Source organism: Sipha flava, unplaced genomic scaffold, assembly GCF_003268045.1.
Source record: "Sipha flava isolate LNK unplaced genomic scaffold, YSA_version1 1_pilon_pilon, whole genome shotgun sequence".
Taxonomy (NCBI): Eukaryota; Metazoa; Arthropoda; class Insecta; order Hemiptera; family Aphididae; genus Sipha; species Sipha flava.
The window spans coordinates 4781496-4809218 of NW_020272783.1; the positions used below are offsets into that span (position 1 = coordinate 4781496).

The window sequence follows — 27723 nt, forward strand, 5'->3', positions numbered from 1 at the left end:
TCAAACCTAGAATCGATTATTTCTGGAAGTAATGAGTCCATATAAAACCGAGTAACAATGCACAGAAACGTCTGTAGCTAAACGTTAGATGTGGCTCCTGCGAGTAGTCAGTACTAAGTATCGACTTACATACGACTTACTAACCATACAGTATGTGTAAAAACTCATAACAATAAATATATCAAATTATAATTATAGGTTAGCACGATTCATGTTGGTGATCCATAAACAGCCCAACGCCATGACCGAGACGTAGTGAACTTGGTCAGGCCCCGGTCCTTTTTAGAAGCTGATCCAAAATCAGTCATGTTCGTGTGCGGATAGAAGTTTCGAACTGGTTGTAAGCTCAACTGATTTGCAACTTTTATCTCAAAACAGTTGCACCGTGTACGTTTAGTCTAAACTACCTATTATTGCCACCCGTAAAGAATACACGTATGCACACCGAAACTATTATATTATTATGTCAATAATAAATTATTATTGTTTATCGCTAACGAAGTGGTCTCAGTGAGGAAGTCTATAGCTGGGCGCGAGTTAAGAATGCGCAAGAATCAACTAATTTTGGTTGTGCCGTGGCACGTTCTCTTGCTGGACAGAGTATAAATGTTTTAATTTTTTTTTCTATTCCAAATTAACAGGTGGATGAATATATGACATTTTAGCTGTTTTTTTCAAACTCTGAAAAATAATACGCACATCCTTCCGCCCTCAGCCCAAAACATCATGACAATATTGAATGATCAGTATCGACAATTTTACACTCTGCGCCGTACTTAATAAATATAATCCCCGTCGATATGAAATCACAATAATTAGAAACTACGATATTGTCAGGCGAAGAAGAAAACAATATCAGATTACCGACTATTTATTTATGTTAAATTATTTTTATTGATCATTGTTCGATCATAATTCTCAATTAGACACGAGGCGAACGGGCTTTGACGGTTCTCTTTAACGTAGATAGAACGTATTATACAATGTTGGTAACTACAGTTGTAACAAACAATACGACACTATAGCATTGTAATTTTTTATTGTAGGCTTTTTATAATTACACTATTATGTGTACGCATTTTCCAAAAAAGGTACACGCAACGCTATAAAACAATTCGTTTGAACATTTATTAACCGATTCATGTTAGCTAGTTTATTTGATACGATTGGGTGCCCAATACGCACCAGTTCAATTTAACACGTGGTTCGTGATTTAATTTTGTGTTATCGTATTGCAATGAAGTTTATTTACATTTACTTTATAATGTTTATATTTCAGCCCTATATTGTGTGAAATCTTGTTACGAATACAACGTAAGCCAACTGGTTCAATGTAGAGATTATGCCGGTATGAGATTTGTATTCGTGTAAGCAGGACTTAAAATCATAACGATTTTATGGGTTATGGGTTTAGGTTACAAATGGAGAAGTAATGATCTAGATTAGGGTTTTAATGATATTATTTTATTTCGGTTTTAATGAAAACGAAGTAATGAGAGAGAAACATAAACAAATTCAAAATCAATATCTTCACCATTTAAAACCAAAATTGAAAATAAAAATCTGATGTATATAGGCATTATAATGCATTAAAATTTTAGAAACGTATAACCTTAGTAAAGGGTAATACTTAAAAGCATTGAAGCAAGTTTACATTTTTCTTTATTTTTGCAATTGTTGTGTTTGAGGTTTAATTGAAACAAAATAGTTGTTGAGGTTCCAACGTTTATTCGTGATATTACCGGTCTCGTTAATTATTTCGGTTTTTACCTATGGGTTACGTTCAATTAGTTTCAAGTTCTGGTTGCACTTCTAATTGATAGAAATGATGAAACTAAATGACACTGGATTATGGAACTCATTTATCCAAACATAGTGTCGTGATTAAAATAATTATTTTTTTATTGCACAATTATTGTGCATTCTACGACTGGTTCGGAACCATTTTCGTATAAATTGCATTTATTCGTTCGGTACATTCTTATTCGTATCATAAATCATTTGGTGAATAACACGTAACACTATACTATTATGTTGTGTATTATATACAAATATATGTATGTATTATCTTCGACTCTTATGATGTCACGTCGACTGACAAAACCGGTGTCTGTTTTGCTGCGCAGTCAATATAATTATAACGGTGTAAGGTGACTTGAATACAAGCCATTTTCTATTTTTAAACTGTTACGCAATAATATTTTACGTTGCCGTTCTGCAATTTTATTTTGTTTCTTGAATAGTGCTATGGAAATGGAATTATAAACTGTCAGTGAATACAGAGTATATCCCTGTATGCTATCTGCATTGTAGTAACAGGAGCTTAATTAAGAGGGTCGGGGATGAGAGAGATATATCACAACTGAAAACTGCAGCTAATACGACGAAAAATTTATCATTTTATATAGTTATTATTGTTGAGGTTGACGGTTGAGGTTGTAGTACAAAATATTATTTGTACAATCGTACACGTAGTGTCGACGGTTATTACATTATTAATGCTTTTATATTATTATTATTTATTTTTTTATAACTGAAATTCTAACTTGTTATAATATTATAGAAATAAAGAAAATTTTTTAAAAAAAAACAAAATCTAATGAAGACAAAAATACAGATAATACCGAGGTAAGAATGATACTATTAGATTTATTAAATATTTAGGACATTTAGTACCTAATGAATTACTTAACTATTTAAATGTTCTAATAGATATAGACTATAGATACCTAATAATTGTAAATTATACAGGAAATTGAGAATGATTACTATTTATCTAAAGATATTGAATGAGAAAATTAGTGTTTCATTGTACTCTTACTGTTTTTTTTTAACTATACAATCATGAGTGTCTCCTTGTCGGTAAGTGAGTAATAGTACATCCCTATAAGAATATAGGAATAAATCTTGTAAATATTTATTGTGAGACCATTGAGATCCCCACCTGATGCTCTTAGGCTACTAAGGTGTATTGGTTGGGATATCGGTGGAACATTTGAAACGTGTAATTATTTTTATCAATAAACGATGTGGACGGAGTGTGCAGTAATGTGATAAAAGGCTCCCGCTCGGTTCTCGGTTCAACCATGAAAAAAAAAAGAATATAAGAATAAGTATAAGAATATATGAATATATTATGGTAGCCCTGCCTGTCGTATGAGGCTACCGAAAAGACCTGAAGATGGGAAGCAGCACCTTTAGTATTAGTTATAGGTGAATGCTAGGTAGCAAGTACAGCTATAACTAAATAGTAGTAGGCGTAAATAGAAACCATGATCACATAATGTCTGGACATAAACTAGCTCCTCATTTGGATGTCCGGGTAGGAGCTACAATGTAGAATACAAGCCCGAATGATGAGGTGCAAAATATAGGAAATTGGAATGTACAATCCATGCTCCAAGGAGAGAAGCTTGAGAACATAAAGATGGAAATACTTTGTGATCTGTGCACGAAAACTTCAAAATACAATTGCCGATATATATATATAGATAACCTAAAACTTGACCAAGTAAGCAAATTTCCATACTTAGTATGATTACAGCAGATGAGAAAGACACAAGATAAGTGGCAAATCAGCGTTCAATAAAAAATCTAAATTATCCTCGTCCAAAAAATTGAATCTTAATATTAGGAAAAGACTTATAAAAACATATGATTGTAGTATAGCCCTATACGGCTGTGAAACATGGATTATAAACGAAATCGAAAGAAAAATATTAGAATCATTTGAGATGTGGTGCTGAAGATGCATGGAAAAAATTAGCAAGATGGAATGAAAAAGTAACTAATATACTTGAAATAGTCGGTGAGGAACGCTTATTAATAGACTCGACTGGCAAGATAAGATGGAAAATGGTAGGAAATAACTTTAATAACTAAATTGAAGGGGTTAAGACATATAGAATAACTATACAGCACAATACTAGAGGGCATGATAGAAAAAAAAAGACCACCTGGGCGACCTCGCAGTACATTTATTGGACAAATCAAGAAAGATGCAGGAATTGAAAGCTATAGGATATTAAAAAAAATAGCTAGTAACCGTGAAGAATGGAGAAGAGTTACAAACCGACCTACGGGTTGAAAAAAAAAACTGAATTCAAAATTGAAAAAGACAATAAATTAAATCCAAATAAATTCTGATGGTGTGATTGACGAGTAGACTAAACAGCGAATACAATTGAAATTTCTTTTATAAACAAGAAAAAAAAAGAGCTATGTACTTTATAATGTATATCAAATAAAATTAATTTAATATTTAAATAATTATTGTTTAATTTAAAAATAAAATTTAATTTTAATGTATTCAATATTTATATTTTGAAGAATTTATTATAATATAGTATAGGTAATAATTGTGTAGAATTTTAAAGTAATATTTAACAATACATTTTGTGTATCTATATATTAGTTTAAGGATTTTTGATGAAATAATACTCCCAGGTACCACTCACCACTGTACTTGAAAATCTAAGTACTTTGTGTGTAAAAAAATATCTATCCCCCCCTATTATTATTTCAAGAATCTTCGGATAATCGTTTCAAAAAATGCATTGTGACAACAACTTTTACAATTAAACTTATTGGAAATCTGTTTATTTGGATGAGAAGAACGGAAACAATAGCTTTTAGAACAAAAATTCGCATTGTGATTTTTCATAGCATAAATTCGAATCATTGTTAAAAAATGTACTCACTGTAGTGACACAAACAATAGTTAGTGTATACAATTATTATTATTCTGGCCTTTGATAATAATTTAAAGTAGTTTTTAAATAATTTACACTATGTTACACAGTATGTTTGATTCTAAAATTTATTATTTTAGCAACTACTTCTTACCTTAATTGGTTTTAGTGAATAAACATCAAAAGCGTTTTTCAACAATCTAATTATGAGTCAATCACCTGTATTTAAGCCGGTGACCCATGTCATTTTCGATATGGACGGAACACTGATAGGCAAGTATCATAATTGTTTTATTGCGTCCATGATTCAATTTGTTTTATACTTTGTAATATTATATTTGCATACGGAATGACGTTGTATTTAATTATTATTTTATTAAAATAATGTTATTATACATATAAACAAAATTAACGTCTAATATATAATCTAATATTGAAATTTATCAATGCGATATATAGATATTGCTTTACTCCTTGTTTCTTGTATTTTAATATTTAACTCAATTAACGTTTCAAAATATCACTTAAAAATTCCAACTAGTTATCCACACATCATCATTAAATTTTTCAGCGAATGAGTAGTTTTTTTTTCTATTAGGAAAATATGTATTTCTACACATAAAGACATGACACGAGAATACTTTTTTTTTAAGCGGGGGGAGGGTTAAAATATGTGTTTCCCTTCTCCTGAAATTCCTAAATACGCCAGTGCCTTTACTGAAGTGAGAAACTACGAAGCATGCGTTTTCTATTTTCAACATTACGAGCTTTAATTTACTGCTCTGTGTACCTGGGAGAAATATTTATTAGTATTTTTTTTTTTATCTAAATTTTGAATAGCAATTAGTTTCGATAATCAGGTATTAGCGAGAGAAATAAGTGAACAATATAAAATATAAGTTTTTTACAGAAAGAAAGGTATTATAAAAGGTTATTCTGTTCTTTGAATTCACAGACTTCTAGCACAATTTGTAGAAATTTGTAACTCGTTGTCTATACAAGTAAATTATGAGTTTCTCCATAAAACAATTTAGTGTGTAAACCACTGAAGTATATTCTTCTATTCGCAACGGACATTTTTTATTTTTAAATATAGACACGGAGAGCATTCATAAAAAGACGTACAAGAAAATCGCTGCGGAATACGGCAAAGAATTTCCCGACGATTTACGCGGCAAGATCCTCGGGAGACAGGAATTTGACGTCGCTGCCTTAATTATCGATACGTTGAAAATTGACTTGACGCCTCGAGAGTTCTTGGATAAAGTTAACGCTATAGAATCGGAAGACTTGACAAAAGTAAAATTAATGCCCGGTAAGAATATTTCTAATAGAATGTAAAATGTATATATATAGTAAATGTATACATACGTCGTGTATAGACACTGGAAAACATATATTGGTGGTGGTGGTAGGGGGGCAAAACAGTTGACTGTTTCCTCATCTTCTATATATGCACACATAATAAAATATTAAACAAGCATAGCTATGTAGAAAAATACCTCGATACTAGAAAGTTCTCTAATATACTCGGCCGATGTATACCGTCATGCGCTGTATGCAAGTTAGCTCGGTATACAATTATTTTTGCCATATTATGATGACATAAAGAATTACAAGCTTATCTCATCCAATAATGCACCTCACAAGGATTTATTATATATGGTGATTCTTAAGTTAATATATATGGTAAAATAATTATGTTTTTTTTTTTTTTAAATAACACACGTGGTTTAATAACGAAGATTACACACGTTACTTTTTTACTATAAAAATTTACATTTATGTAAAAAGAAAAACTAAATAAATACAGTCTCCAGCCGTGTAAGTTATAAAAAAAAGAAACAAAATTTAATTAACACAAGATATATCAAAATTAGTTATTAGTAGTACCGTAGACACCATATATTTAAGCTTTAAGAATACATTAAATAAGATGTATTATACTTGTTCATTAATTGAACTTAAGTCTGTGTAGGAAGATATTGAAAACACAAGATGAGTATATATTATGAGCATAAGAAAGCAGGTGGACATCCAGAACATAGTATGCGATATTATATAAATGCCAAAAAGTAATTTATGGACATGCAAATAGTTTTGATTTACACGCAAATATAGCTCGTGATAACTCCGAAAATTAGCATGTAAACTGATTATTATGTCTGATTCGAATCTTGATGTAGAAAATCGTGAAAATTACCGATTAGTGCAAATCCAACTTATCCGCGGATCTTTTTTTAAGCATCGCAGCAGAAGGCAGTCTTGCATTTAAATCTTTTAATACATATCCGTTCAGATGTATAGTGAACACGTCGAGTTTATTTACCGATTTTTTGAATAAAATAATTTTTAAGCCCATCAAAATGTATGCCATCCCGGGAGATTTCACTGCGGTTTTTGTCGTACGTATGCATCGATCGAAATCAAGGACGTATGTTTTGAAAACTTTATTGTCGCCGTGTAGGTATTTATAAATGCATAATACGTACACGCGTGTTGCGTATTACGTATTTGCGTACACTCGTATTAGTCAATAGTTAAGTTGTTTTTAAACTCACAATGTGTGGTCGACGTCTCACGGCCGGTCTCCGCGAGATTTTGATAGATAGTATACGTGAAGTTGAGAATATAAATGTTGTCGGTACAGGAAGAAACGTTGTTTAATTTTTCCGGCCAATCGCGTCATTATAATTATAATAATATTTATTGTCATGTATGCATAACCGTTTGACCGATGGTTTTCGTACGTTGGTACACAGCTTGGGTACGCCAATTATTCTATTCGGCTGTCAAAACAATTTATGACAATTAACTGTTACGAAATGTCTGTTGATTCTGTAATATTCTCGTACATTCGCATCACTGAATCCTATGTAAATATATAATATAAATATCATAAGTATATGCTATTAGCTTTGCGAGTGTTTTCGTTTAATTGACAACTACAAGACTATATTACTCGTGTGTAGTGTTCATCATTAAAAATGATTAATAATATAGATAAATAAACGTATTTCCGTTTTAGAAAATGCTCTTGGTCGTCATCCTAAACACACCTTTGATAATGTATTATAATATGTACAAAGACATCCGTGGGGTACTTGATTATGTGTTTGTATGTCGTTTATAGGAGTTGAGGACCTCTTGGAGCATTTCCGAAGGAACAGCGTACCTATGGCCGTGGCTACGAGCAGTTCGATGTCAAGTTACCGCATGAAGACGAGTCACCTGCAGGACTGTTTCTCGGTATTCAATCACGTGGTGACCGGTGCTTCGGACCCAGAAGTAAAGCACGGCAAACCAGCGCCGGACATATTTAAAATCTGTGCTTCCAGGTTTCCGGATAATCCTTTGTGCAATCAGGTTAGCACATACAATTCCTTGGTCCGTACTTAGGCTTTAACATCCAGGACCTTGTCTAGTGTACACCATTCGTAACAGTTAATAACAATAGTATATACAAATAGTTACAATACAATATTGTATACATTGTATATTTTATCTATGTATACAGATTCCGGTTGATCTAAATATCGAACATGTTCAAGAAGTCGAAAAATTCGAAATTTCTATTTTTATCGCGCTTTATTAGGCATACAATATGAGAGTTTATTCGATGGGATTATGCTCAACTAATTTGACATGATGAAATCTATTATACTTTTAATAATCGTCATAACCCTATTAGGTATTTGATTGACACGAAGATTTTTAGTAAACATCAAACATATCTATTTAGGTTATTATATTATACCTATAGACTGTGCGAGGGGTTGCAAGGGAGTTAACCTGTATTTATCTAGCTTTACAAAAAAAAAAAAATTTAAAAATGTAGGATAGAGGATACTATTATCATTATCGGATTTTCTATTGGCCTGCATTACTTTGTAGTCGTCGAAAAAACTAAAATAACCTTGTATTGTCATACAAGTTGAAAAAATATTCCCACATATTTAACTTAAATAATTTAAGCATTATTTAGAAATCGGCGTATATACCAGAGGTGGCCAACATGAATAAATTCGCGGCCCACACGGATAAGTACAACAATTCCAAGAACCAAAATGTTTATGGATCAATTTTAAATAATTTCATAATTTTTTATAAACTTATAACTTAAAAATTTAATTTAAAAATAATAATAATATGAAAAAAATTTATTTAAAATAAATTTTAATTTTATAAATATACGTGAGCTGCAAATTTGCCACCCCCGGTATATACTATGCACGATGCACTATACTTACAAAATTCTTGGCAGCGCCTATAATTATACACAAATGGTTCAGTGGGAGTGCGTTCTGAAGGTCTATGTAGACTGATAATAATTATTTTTTTCATTTACCTTATCACACTGTATATTGTATACAACAGCGGTTCACAATCATTTTGTGGCCGCGACCCCTAACAATGTCACCATGATTTTTAGCGACCATTTTATTATGAGAACATTAAAAAGTAGTGATAAATTAATATAATTATTATGATTAATAGAACGTTTTTATTGACAATCCTAAACTTTTACCAATTGTAATTCATAACAATGATTATTTGATGATATTTACAAAAACACCTTATTAATTATTTTATATATTGACGACTTTAAAAAGACTGTTTGAGAATCGCTGTATATCGTATACTACACAATACATAATATCTAGTTATTTTTTGTGTTTTTTCGGCAATCCTAATCTACGCAATCCGAAGTGACATCTAACATATCTGATTTTCTGTTGACATTTCATTTTATGCACAAATGCAGTAGAGTTGATATAATAGTAGAAAAAAAATCGATTAAACGATGAATTTTGATGTGCTTGAAATGTCATTGATCATAATATACTTAACACCAGTGCTCGTCTTGGCGAAATCAAAGAAGGGTGACTCCGTTTGCTTTAAAGGAAATAGCGTCCCCGAGACTTGTTAAGCGTTATACTTATAATGTATGTAATAGTAGGGGGACGCTAAAATTTCTGTAAATTAGTTGGGGTCCTCCTGCGTTCCCCCTCAAATCGAGCATCGCTCAACACACTGATAGCTACAAATATACATTGGACTGTAATTTGTATAAAAAACCTTACCCATTGCAATGCACACATGTAGTTAATACTACATACATACTATATTAATATTATAATATTATCTAGTGTTTGGTGTTCGAAGACTCGTCGAATGGGGTGACCGCAGCGGCAGCTGCAGGCATGCAAGTAGTCATGGTGCCAGATTTCTCGTCTGCAGACAGTCAGAGCCGGGCCAATGCCACCCTCGTCTTGGACTCTTTGGAAGACTTTTGCCCAGAAATGTTTGGGCTACCACCGTACTCGATTGAACTTTACCTGTAGCCCGGCGGCTAAGCTAAACATAATCGATTAATACATTTGTAGAATAATAATAATTTTAACAACGTTGAGTGTGGGTTTCATTCTTATGGTTAAACGGTTCATAGCGTTTATAAATACATTGCATTACCATTCGAATATTTTGTAGAACTTAATATCCGTTAATGACTGTTTACTACACCGTTATTATGTTTTACATTTGTATATACTCTGCGTCTTTAGTATCTATTTTTCTTCTTCTCCTTCACCTTTTCCCCAACTATTTGGGGTCGGTGACCTTTGTTCTAAACTTCCACTCGTCTCGATTTTCAACAACCCTATACACGCACCAATAGCCTTCATATCATTCTTAATCATCTCCAACCATCTTTTTTTTGGTCTTCCTCTTCCTCTTTTCCTTTCAACGTTCATTTTCATAACCACTCAGTGCCGTAAAAACCAGGTGTGCAAAGGGTGTATTACATACAGGCCCCGTGCCTCGAACTATGTATTATGGGGCCTTAAAAGGTCAAATGCTCAAAATCGTTGATTGTTATCGTTAACGTGTTTGGCGCAATTCAGTAACGACCCTTGGTTTTGTACATTTTAGGATATTGGTATTGCCTATTTGCATACCACTTCATACCAAATCGTTGCTTAACCATAAAGGGGTCGAATTTTTGGATTATTATCAACTGAAGAATCTAATCTAATTCAACATCGCCCAATTAATTAAATTTCTATTATGTTCGTTATACACTATAACTAGTTTTGTTTACCAGTCTTAAATCTCTCTTTTGTTCAGAAAACCAGTTGCAACAATGTGACCTATAACCGCGATACAAACATTCGCGGTTGAAAGGATCCATTGTATTTGTTGTATGCTTAATTTTAAAATAATACAACTTTTAATTATTGTACATAATTTAATAGGTGTTTTTATTATAAAACGATAGCTGTGAGCTGTGAGTGAAAACTAAATTATTTACATCATACGTCGTGGACAGTTCCTACTGGCTATGCTTTAATCATACCTATTTAAATGATAAAATAATTTTATATTAATAAAATATACATTAGTACCGTTTTTATTTTTTTTTTCAAGAGTTCTATAGCTGTTTACATCAGGAGTTATTAATATTTTAAACGGTAAATCATCGCACCATATAAAAGTGTTCAGCAGATAAGTGCTATTCATCAATGATATTGATACCGTGGGTCAGTGGCGTATCCATGGGGGGAGGTTTAGGGGTCAGAACTCCCCCCCCCCATGAACCTGAGATGGTAAAACATCTCTGTAAAAACTTGGTAAAACCAAGTAAATACAATTATTATCAACAAAATGTAATTATTTCCTACATTATGTGAAAATATACCCGAAAATAGCACTATAAACACTAAATTAGCAAAATAGCAATAAAACCCGTAAATATGCAAAAAATAGCAAAATTAAATTTTGTTTATGATATCCGAGCAGTAAGTAACATATTTGTATCTTACTTTGGATGTTCTAAGATGAACCAAAAAAAATATGTATTTGCTAGAACTTCTGAGCCCTGGTTATTAGTTAATAGTTGGTCGTTGCCCGTTGGTGTCTCACTGTTTTACTTACTACTCGTTTATTCGTTTATATTTGACATTTGTATTCCATTATATTTATTTTATTTTAATTTGATATAATTCTAAAACGTCTAAACATTTCATTATGGTAAGATATTTTTAATTTAATTTAATTTATAGTATACCTAAGTGATTGGACAGAAAATATTCTAATATCTAATATTTATGTTTCTAAATTGTTATTATTATTATTATTATTATTTATTATTAAAGGCAAATTTTTTAACAAATAAGCAAACTAGAAAAATTAATTTTTTTTTTACCCGAGTCAAACAAACTAATGTCAACCAGACTTAAAAATATCGAGATCAATACAAATAGTAGTTAAAATGATAGTGATAAGATTAAATATATATAAATTTGCTGAACCCCCCCATCAATAAAAAGTTCCTGGCTACGCCACTGCCGTAGGTAATATTTTAATATTTACGAAATTAATGTTCAAAAATAATTAACCGAAAAATCCGTAATATCGATATTATTGATTTGAACTAGGAAAAATGAAGTTTACGGACTATCTTGCATAGATGTGTTTAGACTGTGGTGCCCGAGGGGGCATATACATTTTTTAAATCATGAGATCTAGTTTTTTTTTATAGATACCTATATTTTTTTTTTCAATATAAATAATAAATATCTCTATATTTATTATTTTTGTTAAAAAACACGCTATGATATACTCGTACTACTGGTAATGTCGGTACTGAGTACAGATCGCACGACTTTTTTTTCATCGGGGCATGATTTTGTTAGAGGTACAGTCCACCAGGGAGGATAGTACCCACTTGGTCCCTCCCGTAAACACGTCTATGCCATTTGTCGTAACTACTTATATTTTATATTGTCAAAAGTATTTGCATAATATATTATATCCTAGTTTAGACCCAATTAGTTGAAATCTCTCAATCGGACGAGAAAGAACAAACATTTTTTGCAGAGAATATCTTGAAAATTAGTTGAAATAATTGATTTTCGATATAGAAGTGTAGAAAATGAAGACTTTGAAATGAGTTATCGTGATTAAGTTGAACTGCAAATCGATACCGGTATTTTTCCTATATCGTGATATGATAATAACGATGTTTGAAAGGTTAAAAGTATATCGTTGGCCAAACAGTATTTCAGACTTGTAACAAACGTGCATATTAAAGTTATTTTTATAATTTCCCGTAATTTTTGTTAATTCTTAATTGTATGCAAGCTGAGATATATATTATTTGTATATTTATGTGTTGCTATTTTCTGTACCACATTACCCTTCGAGGGTGTAGCTAAAATAAATAAAATAAAATAAAATAAATAAATAAATAAATAATACGAAAATCGTGATGTTTACGTGTGCCAATCAAAATGCATATGATGTACATTCAATGTAATAATATTGATTGATGTACGATTAAAAATAAATTAAAGTTCTAGGCGCGTGGGTCATATCTTATGGGCGAACACCCATCAATTTAATAATACGATTTCTCGAAGCAATTAAAAGTCATTGCGAAAAACGACGACGACATACATTGAAATATAAACGTGAAAATACTTCATAATTGTTCGCAGATCAAAACGCGTTTGTTGTGTAATAATACGTGTGTTTGTGTGTGTGTGTTTGTGTGTGTGATGTGTTCGCATAACGATTTTAAAGTCGTACTGTAAATAAAAGTAAACGTGTTGACGCGTTACTATGTAAATACAAGATGTATCGTCCAATTTCTATCACACAATGTAATTTTCAGTTCATAAGCGTGACGCGTTCGGGTTGTGATGTAGAAACAGAATTCGATTACAGTTTATATATTTACTAGTTATTATTTGATTACAAATTTAACACACGTTCCCTGAGGCGACCATAATATTATTATAAGTCCTAATTTACAATACAATGTGGTCAACCAGCAAATAATAATATTATTATTATGATATACAGAGCAATATCGTCGTGCGAATTACTCTAATGCAGTAATTATTTATACGAGTATATATTTTTTTCGAAATACAAGCAAAGCCCAAAGGTATACGTAAGAAAAAAAAAATTTGTATAGAAAATATAGTGCAATAATAAAAGAAAGAGTGAGTTATCAATTTCATGAATCAAAGTGATGTAGAGAAGGAACGATCCGTGGTTCGCAGAAATGGGCAGAGCATAAAAATAACAAGAGGAGAAAAAATGAATATGGGAATACTAAACTAATGAATGGGTACCTCTAATGTGAGAATATTTTAAAGTTTATGGACGAAACTAGTAGTTCACGGGGTAGTCGACAACGTCAGAAAGAAAATTGGAAAGAAAGGAAAGATTTGAGCAAGGGTTAGGAGTTGTGGTGCTTGAATAACAGGTGTGTAGCAGATGAACGAAATATTACCAACAGGATAATAATAATAATAATAAGGATCAGGTAATTTTTTTATATTTTTATTAACAATTCCGATCTGCTTTATTCTTGTTAAGGTTTGGCAGTAGTTAATTCAGATTTTAAATTAACGTTTTTGAGCATAATTTCTTACACACATCCTACGTATATAGAGTTAGTGCGTGTAATACGGGTTTGCGGGTGAAAATAGAAAGACGATTTTTGTTCTGCGATTCTGTATTGTTTTAATAATACGGGCTTCTTACAACAACAATATAATCATTAAATTGTCCACGTCGCTTCGAAAATTTCAAATGTATACCTATAGTATTTTACATTAGACCTTAACAGTAATAAATATTAACATCGCGCGCAGGATAAATCTGCGTTTACTGACGATGCGCTTCAGCGGATGTACGTAACAGCGTGGCGTGGCATAACATAAGTATAAAAAAATTAAAAATAAGAAATAAAAAATAAAAACTTACACCTAATAAATATTAACACTAATAATATACTGTAAATGGTACGTGTATAATATTAGGTATTACGTGTGAGTACACATGATAAACATTTAGGGAAAGAAATAATCGTAAAGCTAAGTCGAAGTTATGAGTTATGACGGCCTTGCGGGGAGAGTTCATTTGCGGTTGGGCGGGAACAGCTGATCGTAAGGGACCTCCAGGAACACTTGGTTGAGAATGGGTCTGGTGATTTTCTCGAAACCCTCTTCGGCGTACGGCATCATGATTTGGAATATGACCCGCCAGAATTGGTTGGCGAAAGTCAACGCCATTTGGCCTAGAACACACGAATGGTGATGACCACATGAACAACAATTATTGACAATACATGTGCGTAATATTATTGTTGCCGCGTGCGTCCGCTTTCTTTTCCTCGCGCGTACGCGTATTGTAAATAATATTTCAACACCGCGAACGGACACGCGACAGTAATAATAAACAGGGACGGCGCTAGGGGTTAACCTCAGTCGGAGCTCCAGACTTCGCGCCTTACCTTACCAATATTACAAAAAGTAAAATAAAATAATAATCGTTAGAACTTGATCAACAAGTGTAAGTTTACGGATTTATCAATATTAATTGATTGACCGCGTGCGGTTTTGCATGCATTTGTAGTAAACATTAATTACTTTTACTAAGTACATATTTCAAAATATAGAAATTTATTGATAAAGTCACAAGGGAAGTTGTTTAAAAAAAAAAAATGTATTTAAACCAATATTAATATAGGTACTCTAATGGTAATCGAGTTATTTACACAACGTGCCAACAGTCGTTTTATGAATTGCGCGCAATGGTTTTCTATTCAAGTACATCAGAAATTATATGTTTCTCCCTACGTAAATCCTTGACCCGACATGGGATCAATAAGAAGACCATAACTTCTTTTCTATTTGCCTAAGGATCAGTTTTACTCATCACTATACTCACTCAGTTCGGGACTTCCGTTGATCATGTTGGTCGCGTATATTTTCATGTCACCGATGTCCAGTTTCATGCCAACGTCCTTGATGCGCATGTAACGTTGTCCGTCTACCTCGATGGCGTTACCTCTCAACAACCACGATCCGGTCACATCGTCTATACGTGAAAAATGTGGGAAAGAAAAAAAAATCCCCCAAGTTAATATTATACTTTTCCATCTGATATCGCGGTCTCTTGTTACTTACAAGACGTCACGTTGAAGACCCCTTTGCCCATGATCGGAATCTGACCAATCCTTCCCTCGCCCTTGAATTTTCCGTTTGATATCACTTTTGGCATGTAAAAGTCCACTTCCAATTCCAATTTTTCCGGATCTTCGATGATGGATCTGGAACACAACGTTTTTACTTTTACAGATTACTGCCAAAACGCTCGCCGTTTTATAAAAATATATTTATTTATTTAATTGATTAAGCGATCCGACTTAAAATAGAAAACATGAAATATGAAATTGAAAATAAGTGAAATAAAAGAAAAGCAATATATTTGGCAATAAAACGGTAAGGACCATACCAAGTGATTTTTGTCAATAATGTTAATCTCTCAAATCTCACCTGACATCGACGATTTTGATGGAACCTAAACCGTAGTCGTAAACATCTTTGAACAACGCTTTTCCTTCGAGTTGTGGTGATTCAAAATGCATCAAATATTCGTTTAAGTAGAATGGATCCAAAGAAGTGACGTTTAGCTCAGGAATTCCCTCTGGAAATTGTACGAAGAGTTATTAATTTAATTAAATTCATTCATTTTGTGATTCGTGTGAATCATATTATGTGCTACTACTATATTATTATATTGTGCCACTGTACCTTTGCTGAATTTCGGGATCAAGTATTGAAGAGTTTTCTTCAGGCATCCATTGAAGTCCTTATCGTTTCTTTTACACGGGTCCGTGTAAGTCGCTACAATAAACAATAATTTCATATAAATTCGGTAACCCGCAAAAATTATATTACTAAGATATATATAGGAAGATGTTTTTCTCGTAAAGTAATGAAATATCATGTATTCATGTGTGTGTATATCTTTTAAATCAAATATTTAGTCTAACGATTTAAAAATAACACATTTATTACTTTAGTTCACGTGGTGATTACTCATTTTTTTGTTAGATCATTAATTTAATCCATTGTTATTTTTTTTATATTTATTATAATATTATCATAGACGATGCGTGTAAAACACTAATTCATTTGGTTATTATATAGTTGCTGACCTTCAAATCGACTTCTAGTACGCATCGTATCATTAGTAGAAAGGACGTACAACACATTGGAGTATAATTATTCAGGGCTATACGATTGAAAAACGAATCTGTTTCTAAGTTGTTTTCTGACGTACGTAGAGTTTCCTTTACGTAATATTCGAAACAAACATAGTTTTTAACAACTTACAATCGCGGACAGGTTTGTTACAAACGCGTTCGGCTTATGCCAGAACTAAAAGGGAACAGATCTGTTTTTTAACTAAATATCATGAACTCTTGCGTTATATACTATATTATGTTGACAAATAACTTTTACTCGGTGTTCACTTTCGAATTGTATACATTAGCTCTACATATATTTATATGTGTCAGTATATCCACCTACTTAATGTTTTTGTTCTTATTCTAATTTTTTTCTCTTTTTGATCTTGTTTGACCCGCGGTCATTGATCCGGTCTTACTAGGTTGTTGTATATATGTATAGAATATAGATATATAACGAAAGTGTTACGCTACCTGTAAGATATTTATTCATATAAAAACTACGGTGAAACCGTTAATTTTATTTTTTTCGTTATGAAGTATTATGGATATTTTTGGTGTACATATATACAATGTATATTATATGTATATTATACATGTAATATCAGTGAATGTGAAATTTTCTCATGTGACAACAGCAGTGCGTTAATGCGTTTCAGTGGATTTTTATATTGACCGGTACAGTGTGCGTGTTGTTATTATGTCTATACTATATATATTATGTACTATAAATATATTTTTTCTACTTATTCATTATCGTTAGGTTAGATTCATAGATTCATTGTCGTTTGCAGAGAAAACTCTATGAACTCTCTCTCTCTTTCTCTCTCCCTCTTTGGTTATAGATTTCAAAAAGCGATATCTGAGAGGAAAACGTAAAAAAAAGGATGTCAATTTGTCGCCTCAGTTGCGCGCCAATTGTTGTTACGAGATAAACATCTCAAACGAGTCGATCCTTAACGTTTCAACCTTATCGTTTGTCGAATATAATACTATTGTCTTTGGTTCGTAATACGTTTAGATGAAACGCGTGAAGAAATGTGAAAAAAAAATGTTCAGAACAAATAAAAAAGATTTCTGTAGCTTTCGTTTAACTATATACCTACCATTAATTTCTCTATATTTAAGAAATTTCACATATAAGTTTAAATGTTATACTTTACACACAGTTTTGGATACTATCGACACAATTCTGAACTGTCGTTATGTAAATTGAATAATATCGTGTTTTACTTTGTTGAGTTTGAATATGTAAGTTTTACATTTAAGCTATAGTAATTAGATATAAAAACAATGTTAGTTTTTAGGAAATATTTTTTTACAACATTTTTTTCGTTAATCATTTACTATTTAGATTAATTTTAAAAGAAACGTAATTAGTTTATTAGGCTAATATTTGTGCAACTATGTCAAGTACACTATTTTTAAAAACCAGAATTCTAAAGAATTGTGTTTAAATTATCGACATTTATGTAAAGACAAGGTGACTGTATACAACTTTAGAGAACACGTTTTATATAACCTGTGATTCAACTTTATATAGTCGTATAAACTACAAAAAATATAATTTATATATTTAAGTTATATACATTATGGTAATTAATATAATATATATATTATAAACACTACATCATATATTTAGCTTTAATAAATATTTACACTTTTAAGGAGAAAAATCACTTTATTGGTACATACTGTTTAAAACTGCTGTATTCTTATACCTATACATAATGTCAATGACGAAATAATTTAATTTCACTGATGTTTCATAAATCAAATTAAAACATTAATTATTAATTTATTATTAATTAGTAATCATGCACGTTTAATATTTTAATGACTTCAATGATTTAGGAAATAATAACACATAATTATTATGAATAAATCTTATTGCAGCTGAATCGGTAGCTGATTCTTTTGTTTTAAAGGTAATTTCATATTTTTGTTTTTGTTCAATTAGTTGAGTTCCAACAAATAACCTGAGTTTAAATGTGTCGAAAATGGAATATTGTTAAAGATTTTTAACAATATTAATATTAATTGTTTTAATGGAGCAACGGAAAATATATTTGAAAGAATTTAATATATATTTACATAGGTTAGGTTATAAACATAAGCGTAGAGAACAAATTATATGAGTATAATAACATTGGACCATGAACATTTTTTTATCCACAAATATTAACATGATTATAGTTATTAAATATATTAATTTCTTCGGATCTGTCCATGTCAAAAAAATATAAATGTCAACTTTACCTACGTGATATTTAACACAATAAGAGTGAGATGTTGAGGTATGATTGTATAATTAAAACACTAGGTAATATGCGTATCAAATTGATACTATATATTGATACTTTATATTGATACTATCAATATAAAGCGATTTAATGTTATAATAAAAAACGTTAATGACCAATTAAATATTAAACTGCAAACGATATATTTCACTGTTTTATATTGACCTACGTCGATTATCTTAAACTCTAGTAATAATATTTGTCTTCGGTAAAATTTATTTCTTATAAACACTTACATTGTCGAATATTATACGTTTTAAGTACGTATACACCGGGGTTTCAAATTTTTGTATTTTTTATTGTTCTATTTTGTTGTTCTATAATGATTATAAGGACGAGTTGTCATCAGAAAATCGTACAGCAAACCGTGAGAAATCACGCGTCGCTGCGTAACATTATGTAATCATATAAATATGTCTTATTTAAACGTCGTATACATTTTATGTTCCGACGGAAACACGTTCATTTAAATAATCGACGCGAAACGAACTTGAGGAGACGTCTAGGAGTCGTGTAGCCAACGCGATTTCTGATCAGCTTGCATAAGTACGAGTAAGGATGGTTATTCGATGTTCGAATACGACTATCGAGAAAGCGAATGCTAACAATCGAAAACGCTTCGTAAAAAGTTTGAAATCGCACGCCGCCGTAAAGCTTTTCGACGGGACCGGGTAAACAGGAGTTTCACGTGGCCGCGTCCGAGTGATATTATCGTGTTGTTGTGTTCGTTTGCTTACGGGACACGCGTTATCGGTTTCGTGCAACAGACCAGCAATTTTTTAAGTGGATTTTCACTGGACGACGAACCATTTTAGAACAAACATTACGAGTTAGTCCGTCGCACGTTACCTAATCGTTTTGTTTACATCGTTGGAAAAAAAAAAAAAAACTTTCGACAGCCGATCGGGTTCCGCCCGGGTCTTCCGAAGTACCACCCCGGGCCGTTTTCACCCGCGGTGTCGCCCGGTCGGCTAGCGTAAAAAAATTGCGCACCGTCAACGGGTGTACTTACGTAGTTCGGCGCCGTTCCTGATGATGGCCGCCTTGGCGATCGCGGCGAAAGCGACCAGCAAAAGCACGGCTGCGGCGTGCATCGTGTGTGTGTGGTGCGTGTGACTCGGGTTCTCTCGTGGACTCTTTACGTGTGCGTGTTCCGTGCGCGGACGACGGACGAGCAGTACGCGATCCGACGGGCTCCGAGTGCGCTTTATAGACGAACCGGGGGGAGGGGAAGAGAGCGCGTACGGTTGCCGGTGTGGGCAAGATCACGACGGGCACCACGCGCCAAGAAACGATGATAAAACGATTGTTATTGTTGTTATTGGTTTGATTTTTTTATCGAGAGAAATCGTACGGTGTAAGAAAGGCGGAATCAAAATTTATTTTATCATTAAACTGTTAATGTTTACGATTTTCAGTGAACGCTCCTCGGAAGGAAGATAGAAAGTGCGATGCGCTTTGACGGGCGGCATCGGACTGGTACTTAAAGGGCTCCGGATGTATGGGGTACATCACGTATGTTTCTTCGGAACGGTCCCCATAAAATGTCAACTCATACTTATAAACAATACTTTATAATATTTATTTATTTTTTTAATTATAAACAAATTGTACGATTGATTTTTTTTTTATATTAGTAATTTTTGTAAATCACTTAAGGTCGCCGTAATTAATACAATAAGAAATTATCATGAAAAAATATCATTTACAATCATTTTATAATTACAATTACATTAAAATTTCTTTTTGTATATGTCACCGGCAATATGGATAATTCAGGTGTTTTGAAAAATGTCTAGGCATTATGTAAATTGCCGACCCATTTTAAGCAATGTAAATAAAACATGATTTTCAATATTATTTTACATATAACCAAGGTATTTTATAAAATATATAGACATTATGCAAAATGCCAATTTTTTTTAGGCAAAGAACAAAACATTTTATTTTATGTTACATTACATTTAGATTCTTATAATTATAATATATTATTACTCGCATTACAGATAAAATTTAATTTTTATCTATTATTACATTATTATCATTATATAAATATTTTACTTAAACTACTATTTACTTATTATAATACGTAGTAGGATCAAAAAGTTCCCGGAATTTATTTATAGAAAAAAAACTATATTTCTTATCAAGTATCTGATTATTGGAATTAAAAGTAGACATTATTAGCCATCTAAAGGTTTAGTTATTAAAAGTACATTAGTCTCATGTGAGCCGTAATTGAGTCCATACGAAACTGTGTTTACACATTTTTTTAAAATGTCACAATTAATGTCACAACGCGCTAACATTAAATTTTGTTTTAAACTTGGAAAAACTGCCGCAGAAACGCTCGAATGCTTGAAAACAGTTTATGGTGATGAAGCTTTAGAGAAAACAGCCATTTATGATTGGTTTAAACGGTTCAAAAATGGCCAAGAGTTACTTGAAGACGAAGAGCGGAGTGGCCGGCCGCCAACTTCAAAAAACGATGAAACAATCGAAAAAGTTAAAAATTTGGTGCAATCAGATCGTCGTTTACACATTCAAGATATGGTAAATGTATTAGGAATATCGTATGGTTCAGTTCAAAACATTTAAAAAGATGATTTAGGAATGCGGCGCGTTGTTCAAATTGCGACAATTTGAAAAAATGCATAAACACAGTTTCGTATGGACTCAATTACGGCTCACATGAGACTAATGTACTTTTAACAACTAAACCTATAGATAACTAATAATAGTCTACTTTTAATTCCAATAATCAGATATTTGATAAGAAATATAGATTTTTTTCTATAAATAAATTCCGGGAACTTTTTGATCCTACTACGTATGTTGTAGAAAAGTGACATGACATTTTGAAGTGCATACAATGTTATTTTTAAGGCAAATACACTTTTTATTTTGACACTTTGAATTACAAAACACATTTTAAAAATCCTTGGCCAATTCTTGTGGATTGAATTTTTATCAACTCATTATACTGTTAATCAAATAAAAAACTAGTATTAGTGGCTAAATTATTAAAAAAATGTTTTAGTTTGTTATAAAAATTTGACTTCATATAAATTGTAACAACACCATACGAGACACGAAAATGACGATATTATAATAAAATTATTAGTACGTTCAATATTGTACCTCAGAATTAAAATTATAGTAGTAAAAGAATCTTTATTGCGTTAAATTGTGCACGCACATTTATGATAAACGGCAAGTAAAGTCGTTGGTAAAAGGCGATGACCAATTTTGTTTATTTTCATCATATTGCCTAGTCCACGTTTGGCATTATACATAATACCTAGGCAAAGCTCATATTATGTATACTGCCGAGTAATTTTTAGAATTTTATATAGTGTCGAGGCATTTTGCAAAATACCGGATTATCCATATTGCCGGTAACATGTACAATTTATATTTATATCATATACTTGCAATCATTATTGTGATGATTTATATGTATTTAGAAATGAAAGCCTATAGCCAGGCTTCCACTGTTGTCGGGAGTGTGGCGTTCAGATATTGTTTTATTTGTTTTATGTGCGATGGTTCAGAGCTATATTCGGTGTTACCGCAGACTATGTATGTGTACGTGTAAGATTGCTCTTGAAGATTTCTGCAATACAATTGTGTCGATAACATCGATGTAATGGACAAAAAAAATAAATGTCTCGATTGCCAGACAAAAATATGTTTACACGCATCCGATTCTAATATATCTCACAAGCCATAAAACGATGGTTTTATACACGATGGTCCACACGAAACGTGTTGTTTAGTGTAATATATTTTTTGTTTATTGAACTGATAAAAGTTCTGAAATATATATAAATACGAACCGGAATATCTTATTCTTATTCGGTTCACTACGAACGTTATATCTTTTGTGCCATCCGCCACTGATTTCGTGTCAATAAACGCAGAAAGAAGGGAGAAGACATTTTTGTGCGTATCGGCGTACTGAAAGAAATGGAAACGATATTATCTAGTGCAACTATAGCCAGTGTATCCGTCGCAGCGCAAATGCTTCCTGACGAACGTGACCGTTGAGTCTTGCCCGACCGGGGAGTTTTGCCTTTTTTCTTTTTATTAATCTTAGTCCTCTTGATTCTCACCAAGTACGATAGAACAATGTAGTGAACGCTCGTGTGGTTAGTTCTTAATCGACTGCACTATATATTTCCGAAAGTGGTGAAAACCACACAATAAATTACAAGTGACGTGCGTGGTCGAAATAAAAGCCACGAAAAAATTGTTGTGTTCTTGCTGCAGCGTAGTAGGCTTACACATAGCATGTATATTTCGCGGTTTCGTACCGTTGCGTAGTCATAAAAGTGGCTTGCATCTTTTGCATTTGTGTGCCGAAATGAGACCGGTTTTATAAGTAATGTTTAATTTGCTTGCACAGAAAGTTCTACGTGTCTTATACGAAGCAGTGTACGTAACGGTCCGTTTGCGGTCATCTTTGAGTTCGTATTTTGTTACTCTTGCGTAACTCATGTGAAAAAATTAGCTTTTCAAACGCTCGTGGGTCACATCGCAGTCATTACGATCAGGCTTGCCATGGTAGGGAGGGACAATGGGACCAGTTTTCCCCTGTCTAAGAAAATGATCTCAAAAATGATTAAAAATACTAGGCGTAAGAAAACAAATTAAAAAATATTAAAATATACTGGCTCTAAGTTTTTTTTTTTATTGTTTTCTTAGCAACCGGCTTTTGAATATTGATTTAATATAGAACATCTTCACTTTTTCGATTTTCTTGATACGCATCGTACACATATTTTTTTGTCCGTACAAATCCACACTATTTTTCTATTGTACATTCCTTATTTAATTTTTTGTAATAGTAATTGGATTTCTGGTTGAAGTAAGAATTAACTTATTAAACTACATACATTTTTCAGGTATATTTTCAAGGTTGTTGAATCATTGTATTGGATTGATCTACCTCCTTCAAACCAAGATACTAGTTTAACTGTTGCAGCTTATATTAACATTTTTTCATTTAGTTTAGCTCATTTCACGAAACACAACTGTAGGTAGTATGGCTCAAAGTAAGTAAATGTTGATTTTAAGTTAATGAATTAAATAAACAAACATATTATGTAATGTATTTTAAAATGTATAGGAAATTGTAAATTCCAAACAGATACGGCTATCAGTAAATATAACCGTAAAAACCATAAACGCGATGAAGTTCTGGACGTGAGGGTATCGTCGTCTAGAGATGATGATGATATGAGGCGATTTGAGATTATAGATTCTGGAAGTAATAATGATGTAAGTAATTACAATTATGAAACATTCAGTGATTTTTGATAGAAAAAAAACATTTAAAAATGTACAATCGTAGATTATAGTTTGTGTTTTTATACGTTACAATTTGTATAATTCTTTGTTTGCACTGATTAACATTTATTTATTGATGAGTATTGAGAACTGTTTATAACTAATTAGACCAACATCGAAAAATTAAAATTAATTAATTCTTATTGGATATTATATTCACTATGTATAGTACATAATATTATATTTAAATGTAATGTTTTATTTAATTTTTAAATATTAGAATGGTTGGGATGTAAATGATATGTTTAAACAAAATGAAATAAAATATGGTGTCAAATCAACATTTGATGAATCATTAAAAGATTATACGACTGAAATAAACAGAGATGCATCAGATTTCAAGTAATAAACATAATTAAAATTACAAATTTAGCCAGGTTTCGTTACCGTTATTATTTTAAGTAGGTATATTTATCAATGGAAATTTATAGAAAATGATGTATTAAAAATGTTTATGGCTATTATTTTAATATTAATGTAAATTACAAATTAATTAATAATCATAGTTATTTTATTTTTTATTACAAAATATTTGTACGATACAATATTTTTCTAGGGAGTTAGAAGCAAAAGCTGCTCATTTGGCAAAGAAAATTCAGAGGAACGCGATTTCCCAAAAAAGAGCCGAATTGGAAAATTGCGATGAAGAAGAAATGTATAGTAGAAAGATAATTTATAATTATTCATCACTATTCTTATTTAACTTAATCAATATTAATTGCATATACTATGGATTGATACAATTTTACTGCTGATTTACGAAAAAACGACAGTCGAAATAATAAATTACAAAGACCGGAATCTCAACAGTATTATAGTAATCATCGCTATTCTCAAAAAATTCAAAATAATCGATTCAAATATTCAAAAACTCCTATGAACGAATGGCAGAAATTTGTTTGTAGTTTAGAAACCAAAAATGTTCATCGAAACCGTGGACGATATATTCAAAATTACGATATTTTAAACGCATCTACACCACCCCAATACCAAGACGAAAATAATAATGGACCTTCAGTTGTTAATCATATATCTCCTGCCATCGTGATTGATAACAATAATAAATGTAATCATCTTAGTAATCATCGTTATTCCCAAAAAATTCAAAATAATCGACACAAATATTCAAAAAATCCTATGAACGAATGGCAGAAATTTGTTGCTGGTTTAGAAACCAAAAATGTTCATCAAGGTATGAATTCTAACTTTTGTTTTATTTTTTATTTTACTAAAATGTTTTTAATGTATTATGTGTTTAATTAAAACATTTATTCTTATAACCAAAACAAATCAAAATCACGGCCAACAGTTGTACAAGATCTGAATGAAAAAGTTGGTATTTCTAGATGTATAACAAACACTGAACAACTTGATATCGTGATGTCTTGTCCAGAGGTTAGATCTCAGATAATAGTTTCCTCTGATAAATGTGATCCAAAAAGTGAAATACCACCGGTTCCTATTAGTGGTAATTAATTTTGTTTCATCACAATAAATAAATAATCATAAGATTATGTAAAAATATATACATCAAATATATATATATGTCTATTCGTTTCTTTAATTTTAACATTATTGTATTAATAGATGATGACAAAAATGATCTCGAGAAAACCAGTACGGGTGTTACTGATATACAAATTCAAGAACACAAAGATGAATCTCAATTATTCTTAAATTATGACTTACAAAGTACTGAAAATGAAAATATTGTCGTAGACAAAATTCAAGAAAACGATGTAGAACAATCCATTATTGATTGTCATAATGGTGACTTAATAATCCAAAACAATCCTACTAATCAGTCGAGTTTGGATATTTTTTCTCGAACATTAAATGAACCACCATACGGAAAAGCAGAAATAATTGAAATGAAGAATGAAAAAAGTATTCGTTTCAAATTTAATCCGTTAGTTAAAGAATTCAAACCATTTAATCCACCGGAAACCAGTCAATTACCACCTACAACATCATCATACAACGTCGTCATGCCAGCTTTGATACTAACCCCAGTATACCATCAACAGGCGGTTCCATTTGCAATTATGCAACCTAGATATTTATATGGGTATTCGGAGTTTGTGATTGGTTTCGAACAGACACTTCTACCAATCATTTCCATGGTTTCAAATATTCCATGATAGGTGTTATGAATGTACTCGTGTACTTTCTTGTAAATATATGGTTTTTCTGTTTTGTTTTTGTATTAATTTTTAATTGATATTCGCCTTCGATATTGTATAGGTAACTTAAAATGTAAATTAAGAATAAAAGAATCCGTAAAAATTAATTTATCTAAATAAATTCCTTTAGATAACACTTTTATTTATCTAAGATAATATAACGGATAATTATTTTTTCAAAAAAAGAGACAACGAAGGTCAGTGTTTTTTTAATGTTACCGTAACCGATTTGGTAACCAGTAGGCGCACGGCGTACGGTCTCACGGTTTTATCGTACCTGTCGCGCAAGGTTCACAAGGGTACGCGCGAGCGGACGGCACGTGTACCGGGCTTAACCCTTTTCGATTTTAAATCGACCAGCGTCCTGCATGTCCCGTACCCTTTGACGTGCTTAGAGCGTTGCACACGTGTTACATGGTGCTGTGCTATCAAATCAGAAAACCGGTTGGAACAGCTGTTTTACAGTGTAACAGCACCTGCGAGACCGAGGCGATAAACCCAACGAGCCGACGTGAATGTCAGTATCGGATCTAAGTCTCAGGACAGGAGGTCGACGAGGTGTAAATACCAATTAAAGGCCCGCCATTAGACATTTCGACTTATAAATTCACTATTAAACGTTGTTGAATGAAATACAATTAATAAATATAAAAAAAGGGCAGAAAAAAGGCAAAAAAAAAAAACGAAACTGACAACTTCAATTTTAGATTTCGGTTTTGTAGGCCTCTTAGAATTTAAGATCCCGGTGCATTGCATTCCCTACACACCCGCTAAATTGGGCACTGGTACAAGTATGATTTCCCGGTGTTGGTTAATCGCTGCTACCAGATCGATTGCCGTTTTCGCTCGTCAAAATCAATGATCTAATGTGTTATTTTTTTAACATCTCGAAGAGTACCCAGAATAATAAAATGTATATTATAAACTTGTCGTCCAAAAAAACGTAACGAGTCGTACGCATTACATATGCGATTCTTACCCCCGTTCCAGTGAAGATATTTTAACATGCATTTTTACTAAGAATATATCTAATATATCTATCCTTGTTCTATAACAGTTAAATTGACTTGAAAATTCATACATAGTTGTCTATTTTTGTATGAACAGTGCCAATTTTATCGATTTTACCCTTTTTTTCTATTGAA

The 27723-nt window shown here is 31.9% G+C and overlaps 4 protein-coding genes across 4 annotated transcripts; 3 read left to right on the forward strand and 1 right to left on the reverse strand.

Moving 5' to 3' along the window:
• The first annotated feature begins 2559 nt into the window (after positions 1-2559).
• Positions 2560-10171, forward strand: LOC112682066 (pseudouridine-5'-phosphatase-like). Its single transcript, XM_025552529.1, has 5 exons — positions 2560-2628; positions 4832-4964; positions 5788-6006; positions 7825-8057; positions 9842-10171. Exons 2-5 carry the CDS (start codon positions 4898-4900, stop codon positions 10034-10036), a joined length of 714 nt encoding a protein of 237 aa, XP_025408314.1. The 5' UTR covers positions 2560-2628; positions 4832-4897; the 3' UTR covers positions 10037-10171.
• A 4115-nt stretch (positions 10172-14286) lies between these two features.
• LOC112682064 (protein takeout-like) lies at positions 14287-20232 on the reverse strand. The gene is made up of 6 exons (XM_025552526.1): positions 20056-20232; positions 16301-16393; positions 16043-16193; positions 15674-15816; positions 15435-15584; positions 14287-14781 (listed from the first exon to the last, which is right to left on the reverse strand). The coding sequence occupies exons 1-6, from the start codon at positions 20135-20137 to the stop codon at positions 14621-14623; spliced, it is 780 nt and encodes a 259-aa protein (XP_025408311.1). The 5' UTR covers positions 20138-20232; the 3' UTR covers positions 14287-14620.
• A 1088-nt stretch (positions 20233-21320) lies between these two features.
• Positions 21321-21641, forward strand: LOC112682184 (protein GVQW3-like). The gene has a single exon (XM_025552708.1). The coding sequence runs from the start codon at positions 21321-21323 to the stop codon at positions 21639-21641; it is 321 nt and encodes a 106-aa protein (XP_025408493.1).
• A 2316-nt stretch (positions 21642-23957) lies between these two features.
• On the forward strand, positions 23958-26536 carry LOC112682185 (ataxin-2 homolog). Its single transcript, XM_025552709.1, has 7 exons — positions 23958-24100; positions 24175-24326; positions 24616-24737; positions 24952-25050; positions 25169-25587; positions 25705-25863; positions 25983-26536. The coding sequence occupies exons 1-7, from the start codon at positions 24091-24093 to the stop codon at positions 26534-26536; spliced, it is 1515 nt and encodes a 504-aa protein (XP_025408494.1). The 5' UTR covers positions 23958-24090.
• Positions 26537-27723: the final 1187 nt, after the last annotated feature.